Source organism: Lactuca saligna, chromosome 3 (genome assembly GCF_052625555.1).
Source record: "Lactuca saligna cultivar CGN05327 chromosome 3, ASM5262555v1, whole genome shotgun sequence".
In the NCBI taxonomy this organism is placed as follows: Eukaryota; Viridiplantae; Streptophyta; class Magnoliopsida; order Asterales; family Asteraceae; genus Lactuca; species Lactuca saligna.
Genome location: NC_136419.1, coordinates 32,436,198 through 32,448,556, shown reverse-complemented (window position 1 = coordinate 32,448,556; position 12,359 = coordinate 32,436,198). Strand labels below are relative to the sequence as shown.

At 33.2% G+C, this 12,359-nt stretch overlaps 1 protein-coding gene across 1 annotated transcript; it reads left to right on the top strand.

Moving 5' to 3' along the window:
- The first annotated feature begins 8,198 nt into the window (after positions 1-8,198).
- Positions 8,199-11,751, top strand: LOC145035044 (G-type lectin S-receptor-like serine/threonine-protein kinase At4g27290). The gene is made up of 7 exons (XM_078983616.1): positions 8,199-9,569; positions 9,792-9,923; positions 10,024-10,181; positions 10,271-10,481; positions 10,645-10,882; positions 11,006-11,156; positions 11,258-11,751. Exons 1-7 carry the CDS (start codon positions 8,285-8,287, stop codon positions 11,543-11,545), a joined length of 2,463 nt encoding a protein of 820 aa, XP_078839742.1. The 5' UTR covers positions 8,199-8,284; the 3' UTR covers positions 11,546-11,751.
- Positions 11,752-12,359: the final 608 nt, after the last annotated feature.

Below are 12,359 nucleotides of genomic sequence, written 5' to 3'. Positions count from 1 at the left end.
GTCCAAAAGCCTCCTGGTAGTTAGGGATGTCAACGGGGGCAATATGGGGCGGGGAGTGCACCTGCCGCCCCCGCCCCCGAAATTTCCCTGTTCCCCTGCCCCCGCCCCCGCCCCCGGAATGTTCAATGTTCCTACCCCCGCCCCCGCCCCTGCCCCCGATTGATTTTGGGCTACTTTTTTTTTGGGCTAAAAGAAGTTGTTATTTAGGCTAAAATAAGCTATTTTTTAGATAACAAATAATTATTTATAGCATAATTTTATATGTTAAAAATAAAAAAAGTTATAGCATTTTAAAAAATTATACTAACAATTTAAAAACATGTTTTTTAATTAATTTTGGAAGCTCAAAATCATGTTATTGTTTATTATATTTATATAATTAATATATGTGTAATTTATTAACGGGGTCCCCATGGGGATTTCGGGACGGGATTGCCTACCCCCGCCCCCGCCCCCGCCCCTGATTTTTTTAAAAGAAATCCCCCAAACGGGACGGGGGCCCCACGGGAACGGGGTTCCCCGGGACTTTTTGACATCCCTACTGGTAGTAGATAAGGAAAGGATTTGAACTGGGATTTAAATCTCTTATTTAATCTTTCAAATTTTGCTTTGTCCGTAAGTTACCTAAACTATAAATAAGACACTTGGGGCACTTAAATTCATGGTTTTCATTTCTTAGAAGGTTGTGAATGAAAATTATACCTTCCTCCTCGCTCTCTTCTCTTGCCTTCTAGTTCAAGGGTTTGGATGTTAGCCATTAAAGGCATCGTCCTTTTGGTGCTACGCTTTCGTAGACCAACAACTACAAGGGTTTGAAGTGATTTGTTTACTACAACAAATCAAAGGTATGTAACCCCAACTTGATGATTTTTATTATATTAGGGTTTATCTAGATTTGTTATTAATGTACGTTGCCTTCAAAGTGTGAGACATAAATCCTTATAGATTGCATGTACCCTTCTTAACTGTTAAGTGATTTTCTACATTGTACATGTCTTATAACCTATTAAACCAATCACTGGTATCAAAGCTACTTGGTGTGTATAACATTGAAAACACATGAGTTGAATTGAACAATTTTTTTTTGTTAAACTATGATCTCGACGTGACAAAGGCTCTGTTACGACGTGAACTCAGGTTGAATAAAAAAATTTGGGATTTTTTGCCTAATGTGATTTATGTGGTTGTTATTTGGTAATTATCTATTTTGATTTCTTCCAAATCCGATTTTGCATGCCTAAGATGATAAAAATAAAAATCCTAAATGTTAGGAGATAATTCTAAACAAGATAATATTTAATTATAAGGTTAATTAAAGTTATCCTTGTGCATTTAATACTAAATATAATTATAAGATTAATTCAAAGATAATTATAAATCCATGATAGATTTAAATGATTAATTAGTTATATAATTAATTTAGACATTAATATATATATATATATATATATATATATATATATATATATATATATATATATATATATATAAATGTTTAATACTATATGTATAAGAAAAGTCAGTCAAATATCTAGTATGCCTTATTCACGAAGGCATGCTATAAGAGGGATATAAGGAAACGACCTATAAACTGACCATTGAATGAGTGTCCTTTTCACCCACCGCTCTTTTGCGTGGTGGAGGATCGTTAGCTGAACAGGTTTGATAGGACATAAAAGATTAAAATTATAATACATAAAGTGCTAGAAAATTCTTTTAAAATCAGACTCTAGTGTACTAGAACATTCTTTTAAAATTCAACTCTAGTTACTTTAGGAGAAATGTGAAAATGTATCATAATCCATGAAAACGTACATCATTTCTTTTTTAGTCGTTAGTGGAGCATGTGTGGTTAATCGGTACACTAATGAGGGACTATAAAGATGAAATGATGAAACAACCCGGTCTTATAATTGTTGATGGAGTGTGTGTGGTTGGCCGACACATCAATGAGAGATTACAAATCGATCGGTGGTGTTTGAGTGAGTTTTCATGGTTATTCACATCTTAATTGTGATCCTTAACATCTCAGTCACAATTGGTAAGAGCATAATCCGAGATTAAACATTCCATTGATGTTTTAATGAAAATCTCAAAAGTTCTAGGAGTTTCATATGACTGAAACTGGTGAAATGTTTCCACCTACCTAACATAGTTTCGTGATATGACTACTGTATCCCTCCTCATAAAAAATGAAAATATGGATCTTATCCTTAAATTTAATTTATGGGTTAATAATTAAGAATTAAAATTAACTAACTTGATTTCTCTTTTCTCCCAATTTTATATGTCTTATGAAGATAGAAATTGTCTTCCTCGTTCTTATGGAAATGAGTTTTCTCAATCTTCTAGAGATGGTCTTCCACATTTGAGTCAATGTGAAATTGTCTTCCCTTCCTTAGGAAATGGTGGAGCTAGACCTCTCATTTCCTCAAGTCTTCCACCTCTTCCTACAATTAATCTCTTAACGTCATGTTTTCATTGAGTTGAAATATATGAAGCAACTCAATCCCTATTAGCATTTAAACATCAATATGCAAATTATGTGTGTGTGCCTGTTTTGAAAATGAAATTGTGCATTAACAAATTCGAAAGAATGGGTGTCGTATTCCTGAAGCATAAATGATTAAGAACACAACTGAAGCATAAATGCTTATAGGGGGTGTCTAATCCCAAGGTTTCCATGGACATTAAAAATGGTAACATTGGTGATCAAGAAAAGATTTCTCTTCCTAATGGAAAAGAAGCAGCTAAGGTCAAATCGTTTGATCATATGGTAACGAGAAATGCTCGTTCTGAGATCATTACCAATGTTGACTCCAATGAGTCCATTTGTTTCTATTTCCAACTGAAGGCGCATTGGAAATGAAGCTGCCCAAACTACCTGAAAGATCTTGAAGATGATAAAGTCAATTCATGTGACTCTACTTCAAGTACATCCATTGTCTAACTCTACAAGTTCCTATTCTTAGGCTCTTGATACATAATGTAATTATCACATTTTTATGGTATTGCAAGATGTAAAAGAAGGAAGGAAGGTTAAGTAAAGTGAGCTAAAAATGATCATGAGAAATGGACTTTGGTCACATGCTTCGATGGTTAGAATTTGGAGCTATTACTAAGGAGTTAGGGTTATTTTAATAGATTTCTATAAGTCTTTAGTGATGTCTAGAAATATAATTTTTCATTTTATGCATTATAAGGACAAGTTCTGATTTTCTTTTTAGCAATAAAATGAAGTTTTGGTTTATAAAGTTGCCTTATTTGTATTTCCTTGCAATGAAATTTATGAAAGTGTTGGTTATGTTTCTAATAATGGTAATATTAATTGTGGATATTGATTCTTCAAAAACGTGCTTGTGGTACTATCATGATTTACCAAGTGAAAAAATCTCATCACCAATTTTCAATTGGACAGAAACTTGGAGTCATACAATTCGAATTGCATGATGCATGAGAATCTTGTTTATTGGGAAAATATGACAAATTCATTGTTCACTTATTTATGTGAGGCAAGTGAATGAGTAATGGATCTAGTACATGTTGATTTGGACTCTTCAGATCCGCTACAAGGGATGATAACTCTATTCGTCATGATCTTCTGATGCTTCCATAAATATGGTTTTGTTTATAAGATTAAGCAGGATTCTAGAACTTTTGAAAAGGTTCAAAGATTAGCAGAATAAATAGAAGAATCTATTAGGCATAAAGATAAAAGATTCTCCAATCTTAAAGGAAATGAGAGTGAATCACTGATAAATCTTTATTATTGGTCCATAATAATGACTATGACTATAATTAAAATTTAGACTTAAATAAAATAAGCGTAACTTAAGTTACAGAGTTATAGCGAAAACCGAGTAATTACACGCACATATCTCTAACCCAAATACTCCTTCTCGTCGGATTCCTATATATGATAGACTACTAAAAATACTCAAGAACTCGAAAAAGTCGAATCTTAAGAAGGGAAGACTTTTGAGAGAGAAATATTGAAAAGTGGTCAGGGAAATAAAGGAATTCACATTAATTTATAGGTCTGGAAGGGGTGGTTGTCGCGCCCTTCGTCGGAAAGGGCGACATGGTTGTTTTCTAGTGGGGACACATGGCGCAATTCGGGTGGGGGTGTCAGGCGCGCCACACATGAGCTCCATTTTCGACGAGTTTTATATCCACACATAGCTATCGACGAGATCTACAACTTTCATTTAGACTCCATCGACTAATTTTGACTTTATTTTTAAAGTTATATTTTTAACAGACTTAGATTGTTAAAGTCCGTTAAAAATTCATAATTCTCTCGTCCGACATCCGTTCTCGACTATCCTTATATCGATGGACTCCTATTAACGAGATCATCAACTCTTGTTTATATTTTCTCCCTAACAATCAACTGATCTCAAATTCGGTTTCTGTGTTGCACAATGTTACACTGAAACGGCTAAAAATCAAAACTTCCTCAATTGAAGTCAGATTCAGACATTCTCTATATGCACGCTCTGAGTTTTGCGACTACTATGACTTTTGTTTAGATTTCTTAGGCTAATAAGTAACCTATCTAAAATTCACTTTTTGCATTATGCTGAACCGTGTCGGTTTAATCGTGAAAATTTGAAGAAACATAACTTCTTTATACGATCGAATTTACATGCTCTATATATCTACGAAAATCATATTGATGTTCTCTATATATTTACGATGCTTATTTTGGCTCAAAGTAATATATTTATACTTACTATTTCACAATAATAGCTTAATGAATATACAAAACTAGGTTATAACCCGTGTGTTACACAGTTGACATAAGTATTTTATATGATACGACACAAAATGTATTTAATAAATAATAATACAACTACAAACAAAAAATTATATATAATATTTCATGCAACTATGGACGAAAATATTATTGGTTTTAAAATTTTCATAATTTTTGGTTTGAATATTAGCCCTTTTATAATGCAATCTGATACTATTTTATTTAAAGGAAGGATTAACGGTTTTAAAATTTTAAAAATATTATAAAAACACTGTAGATTATGCTTGTATATTTGCAGAAATATTTGACATTTTGATTGAATAAAAAAATAGTGTACTATATTATAAAATAAGCAATTTTCAAAAGATGAAAAAAAACATGATGTTGATTTTTTATAAGCAATGGATGTTAGTAACAGTTGATGTTGGTCATATTGACTTGGTTTAAATATCACAGGTAAGAAATCAATTTATGCTCATGAGCCTTGTTACACAAATTTTGCAAGTTGATATAATCTAAAATGGCAAAAAGTCTACTGTCACCACAACTCATAAACAAATAGGTGTATCATGGACAAATATCCCTCATTTTAGACAAATTTTGCTTAAAATCATGAAATTTTGAAGAAATAACTTATCTAGTTAGGAAAATTTTGTTGTGGGTTTCAGTATTCTTTCATTAAAAGGTTCATTTGATGACTTATAATATGTTATTTTTGTCCTTTTTCAAGGCTGGACCAAAATGTCCCTGGTGCCATCTTGTTTGATTTTGGGGTTATGGTTGTTGTTGCTGTTTCTCTATTATTTATGTTGGATTTTAGAGTACCGTTTAACCTTCTATTTGTGGGTTGACGTATGGAAGTCCTCCTCTTTTTGGTCCAAATGTTGACCATTTTGCCTTTGGATTCGATTTGAGGAAAATGAGAATGAAGATTTCTGAATGATGGTATAATATGTTACAAAGTTTTCAAGTACAATGTTATTAGAGGTAAAATATCATAATATGCCATTTATAATATCAAAAAAGCACCATGAGGAAACTACATTGTTATTAGAGGTAAAGTATGTCAAATATGGTAATTATCACGTTTCACATATTTGACATTTGCGCAGTACAAACAGACATAACAACAAACAAAGATAGATATTGTGAAAGAGTTATCCATATGTACAATTGTTTATAGCAGAAAGTACACACAACCCAATAACTTCAGTTATAGTGTAACCAATTAAGTTTACCATTATACCCCCATTCCTATTTTGTTCCGGACTTTTATGTATTTAGAGATCCTCTTTCCTTTCATGCACCTTTTATTAATCAAACACCATAACATCTTTCCTTTCCAGCTTGTTTTTTTGAGGAACTTTCTAAACGAAACCATAAATCGTTAAGAATAGGACTTACTTTAGTATGAGAGCACGAGTAGAAAATTTTATCCTTAAAAGAGCCAAAACGCATAAGTCATGTATGGAGGCAATGATGGGCAAAAGAGAAAAAAAAACTTTTTTTTTAACAAATTGGGGCATAATTCATGAAACATTTACATTAAATAACACTAAAACGAATGAGATGTTACCCACGAGGAGCAGAATCGTTATCAGCGAAAAATCAGATTTTTTTTGAATCATTGTGGTGACCTGGAACTGATTCTTCTGCTAAAAAAGAGATCTTCGTATCTGCACTTGTTCCTTTATATCCCTACATCCGATATTATATCAAATTAGAATAGATTGAATAATGGATGCACATAATAAGCCTACGAAAACCTCAAATTCCACATGTTAAAATTAAAACCAAAATATGTAGCTAACAAATCGTTTAAGAAGAGCTTTGTTACTTACATTCAAGTAAATTTATGATAAAACTAACAGTAATAAAACTGAAGAGGGGAACCAGTAGCTATGGGAAAACTGTGAGATTTACCTAATTATTGAAGAAATTAAACCTTGAAACACCTAGATTTAAGAAATAATGGATAAGAAATTAGAGTGGATTTTGGTGACTTGCTGATGACCGGAAGGAGAAACGATGCAGCATAATAAAATTACACATAAAATAAAGCACCATAAAAATTTAGGTTAAGATATGTGGAGAAGAGCGTATTCTGAACGGGAAATAGAAGAGACAAAGGTTAATGACTGTTTCTCATTTTTTTTTCTTGATTTTAAGGTATTAGATTCATGATTTGTTGTGATACGATAGATTGTTTCAAAATTTAGCTACTGATTTTAAGGTATTCAAGAATTATTGCATGGGCGGGAAAAAGTTAATTTCAAGATGTATAAAGCTGCCATGTGGTAGGAAGAAGCTGTATAAATGACACGTGGCATTTCAAAAGAGTCTTTCATTAGGATTGTAGATTAGTAAAATTGAGATGTTACATGAATCAACCGCTGAACAAGGAACAAAGGAACCCATGAGGGGGTGGTATGGAGCCGTAGGCGTGAATTTGGAATTTTGGAATGGAAGAATTAAATCAATGCATGATAGTAGGTACAAGAGAGACATTACTTGGAAAGTCAATGATTTTGGACTCTAGTTTAAGAGTTTTGAAATTGAAAGAAATAAACACATTTTTGAAAAGATTCTCCATTTATTTATTATAACTAATACATTACATATATAAATATTAGTATTACATATGATATTTTAATTTATGAAATTTGAAATAAACAAGAAATTTATATGTGGATATTATTTATTTCAAATAAATGTAAAAATCATAAAAGATTAAATGTTACATGAATATATCTTGATTTATTAGAGATGTATTGGTGTTTATAAAAAAAATGGACGAAAACCACAAACCTATATATCTACTATAATAAATAAAGATCAATTTTACCACATCTCAGTCTCTTATTAGTTTTGATATTTGTCATTTTGTAATATTTTTAAAATAAATAATATCTATATGTTAATTTCCTGTTTTTTTAATTTTTAAAATTAAAAAGCTACATAATACTTATACTTATATATATGTAAAAAAAATATTAAATGTAATAAATATGATAATAATAAACATGTCTTCTTTCCGTATCTTGTAATTTTATTTTCAAAAATACTTATTATTTACACTTTAATATTTAATGATTTTTATCAACCCTATAATATACACACCTAATGCATAGTTAACTTGTTATTTAAGAAAGAACTTTTTTTCATAATCAAAGTAGTTTGAGTTGGCATGAGACATAAATAAATCAATAAAAAAATTTCTAACGTGGGTATAGTGGGTGGTGCGGAGGCGTCAAAAAGTCCTTTAAATGGAAGTCAAACATCCCCGTTCAAGTCTTTATATTCCCGTCAACATCGAATTAGGAGTTTCCTTAATTAAAATATCCATAGTTAATTACCCGAATGAAAACCAAGTTCTACCAAACCCAAACCCAAATATCAGTAACCACATAAATCCAAGAAAGCTTATCGTATTATAATTATTTATTGCTTCAGCAAGGATTTTACTATACATTACCATCTTCTTCATGATCTAAGATCTACACCCACCATTTCAAGAACACGTCAATGGAGGTTTATCCCATGTTTCTGTTATTCTACAGCACTATATTCTTTATCTTGTCAAGTTCTGCTGCAGTAGATACAATATCTGCAAATCAACCAATCAAAGATGGCAAGACTATTGTTTCAGATGGCGAGATGTACGAACTGGGGTTTTTTAGCCCTGGAAAGTCTACGAATCGATACCTGGGGATATGGTACAAAAAGATATCAACGGGTACAGTTGTGTGGGTCGCTAACAGGGAGACTCCAATTAGCGATACATCTGGCCGTTTTGAAGTTGATAGACAAGGAAACCTGCTGATTCTCAGTGGAAGTAATACGGTGATCTGGTCATCCAATACGACAGCATCTGTCAGGAATGCTAATCCTGTGGCACAACTTCTAGACAGTGGAAATCTTGTCGTGTGGGATGAAAGTAGCACTAAAGAAAACCCCATCTGGCAAAGCTTTGACTATCCTGGTAACACGTTGCTACCAGGAATGAAACTAGGGAAGGATTTGGTAAAAGAAAGAGAGTGGTCTATAACCACTTGGAAGAGCCCTGGTGATCCTTCTATAGGTCTGTATAAACTCAGGTTAGACGCAAATGGATATCCGCAGGTATTTGTGGGAGAAGGTCAAGTTGATAACTTTAGGCTTGCACCATGGAATGGTGTTGGGTTTCGGGGCATTCCTGTTGAAAACACGAATCCAATTTACTCCGTAGAGTTTGTTGTCAACGAGAAGGAAATATATTATAGATATGAACTAATAGGTTCGGTTTTTCAAAGGATAATTGTGATGTCGGATGGCATCCTACTGCATATGAGTTGGATCAATCGAACCCAACAATGGGTCGTGTATGGAAGTATAGCTGTTGATAGCTGCAGTCAGTATGGACGTTGTGGTCCTTATGGAAGCTGCTTCATCAAAACATATCCCCCTTGCAGTTGTATGGAAGGTTTTGAAGTAAAAGACCCTGAAGAATGGAATGTCGGAGATTGGTCTAGTGGGTGTCAACGTGAAACGCCATTGGATTGTGGGAGTAGTAGTACTGCAGGGGATGACTTCCAGAAAATTTCAGGCATGAAGTTCCCAGACACAAGACGTTCATGGTTCAACGTGAGCATGTCCCTTGGAGAATGTGAGATAGCATGCAGAAGTAATTGCTCTTGTACAGCTTACGCAAATTTAGATATCAGAAACGGGGGAAGTGGATGTTTGCTATGGTTTGATGAGTTAATGGACATGGGAGAGCACGATGATCCTCAAGAACTTTACATACGATTGGCAACCTCTAAGTTAGCAGGTACACATATTTTGATCCATATATATACAACAAACCTTATTGACCCGATATACAATATTGAGCCTTTTATAAATTATTCTATAGTCATACTCATTTTATAAGGAATCTAAAGAGAAAAAAGTTGTGTCCATATTGAGCAGGTTTAAATGTATTTGATTTCGTATGGTTTAACAGTTATCTTTGAAATGTAACATTCGAAATTATTGTATTCATAAACAAAAGGTCAATCCAGCTTTGACCGGAAGCATGGAGTACTGACTATTGTGCTGTGTGTTTCGTCGGCTGCACTCCTATTGTGTGCAGTAGTATATGTCTACAGAAAGAAAAAGAAAATGCCTCACAAGAAACGGCGAGGTAAAACAAACAAGCATGATTACCATTTACAAGTTAATCTTCATATGATTTTTTTGGTAGATTCATTTAATCAAGGGCAATTGAAATGAGCTTTTTGTAGAAGATGCACATACCTTTAATTATGAGGATGATACGAGTGTTCAGATGGAAAACCTTGATGAACTACCCTTTTTTAGCCAGCATAAAATAGTTAAGGCTACAAATAACTTCAGCAGTGACTATAAGATTGGAGAAGGTGGCTTTGGTCCAGTTTACAAGGTAACTTATGGATGTTTTGGTATAAAATGCATTATAAAGAAATATAAACAGGAATGTTATGATCATAAGCTCCAAAATCTATCTTTTAGGGTGTGTTGGAAGACGGACAAGTAATAGCTATAAAGCGGCTATCAGAAACATCCGAACAAGGGCTTGATGAGTTCAGGAACGAAGTCATTTGTATTGCCAAACTACAACATCGGAATCTTGTGAAGCTCCTTGGATATTGCATTCATGGAAAAGAAAAGATTTTGATTTATGAATATATGGATAATAAAAGCTTGGACACCTACTTATTTGGTTTAACTCTCTCTAGTGCCTTATTGTCATACTTTTTGTAACAACTATTTCGAATTGATCACCCACATGCATCGACTAATTAGTTCATATATATATATATATATATATATATATATATATATATATATATATATATATATATATATATATATATATTGGACAGATGAAACCAGAAGTTCAATGCTTGACTGGCGTCAACGCTTTGGTATTATCCATGGTATTGCTCGAGGTATTCTTTATCTACATCAAGATTCTTGCCTTCAAATCATCCACAGAGATCTCAAGGCAGGCAATGTCTTGTTGGATAGTGAAATGAATCCAAAAATATCTGATTTTGGGCTTGCTCGAAGGTTTGTTGGACAAGATACCATGGACAAGACAAAGAAGGTGGTTGGAACATAGTAAGAATCTATAAAACATCGCCTTTAGATTACTTTTAATGTGTCCTCCTATAGAAAAAGATGGGAAAGATACAAAGAAACACGAAACTCTGTTACTAATTAATTAACTGAATTTGGCACTAGTGGTTACATTTCTCCCGAGTACGCAGTCCATGGGAGATTCTCTACAAAGTCAGATGTATTTAGCTTTGGAGTTCTAATGTTGGAGATTGTGAGTGGAAAGAAAAACAGAGGGTTCTCTCATGAAGGTCAAAGTGACAATCTTCTTGGACATGTAAGTTAACCGGTTAAACTAACTCCCACTATTTGAACGGGAAACTAGTGTTTTCATTAACATCTCCCCTAGCATACTTATATGAAGTCTGTTTCATTTAGTCTTGGAGACTCTATATAGAGGACAATTCTATTGAACTCGTGAATGCATCTATACGCAAATTATGTGTCATCTCTGAAGTACTACGGTCGATACATGTTGCATTATTATGTGTGCAACATCATGCAGAAGATAGACCAACCATGTTGTCAGTGGTTTTGATGCTAACTAGTAATGGTGTATTGCCTCCACCTAAAGAACCAGCTTTTTGGAGTGAAGAAAGTTATCGTCAACTTGGCTCTGTTTCATCGATGGATGAATGCATGCTAACACTATTGTATGCTACATAGAAAGAAAACATGTGTGCATGCCATATTTTTTAATACCCAATGTCCACAAATCTACCTATCATCACCTTTTGTTGCTTTTATTTTGCCGTTAACCATATCTTCATCGTATGATTTGTATGTAGCATATAATAGTGTTAACGTTATGTTATAATCACACTCATACTTTGTAGACAAATCTGGATCTACCTATCATAAAGTATTTTTTCCGCTTTATCTTGCATTAAATTTTGCACTATCTAAATGTTGTTTTAAACTTTATGGTTGCCATATGATAAATTTTATATGAAGGATTGACAGAATTATGGGTCATGCATATCTTCATATGAAGCTTATATATCATGTTTACCACAGTAATGATAGAATTGGTCGTTAAAATTTTTGACAAGTAACCACTTAGCCTTCAAAGTTCAAAATGAGCAAATTAGATGCCCGAAAAAACTCAATTGTACCTCTTTGGCCAGTAAGACAAACCATTCCAGCTCCATCCAGTTTCTATCCTAGGTGACGCCCATGTAGCATTGGGCTAACATCTGATCAAGGTAGTCCTCTTGATAAAATATAAACAAGCTAATCTACATAGATAGATAAAGTTGTGTCAAATCCATAAGTAAGGATTTAGCAATACAATGTGTAACATCCTAAATTTCGAGTCCAAAAATTTCTTTTAAAAACAATACTAATTCATAGCGTCAAGTCATTCAAACATACAAAAAGGGTTTATATGACAAATCATAGTTTCATTTCCAAAACACTTGTTTAATTATCAGAGTAAACATCCCATGCTAACTTGTCATGGTGTGTGCACTCCAACCCT

Coding starts and splice junctions, on each gene's coding strand:
- LOC145035044 (XM_078983616.1), top strand. CDS start 8,285: ATGGAGGTTTATCCCATGTTTCTGTTATTCTACAGCACTATATTCTTT. Junction 10,482..10,644: donor CTTGGACACCTACTTATTTG/GTTTAACTCTCT, acceptor TATATTGGACAG/ATGAAACCAGAAGTTCAATG. Junction 10,883..11,005: donor AAGAAGGTGGTTGGAACATA/GTAAGAATCTAT, acceptor ATTTGGCACTAG/TGGTTACATTTCTCCCGAGT.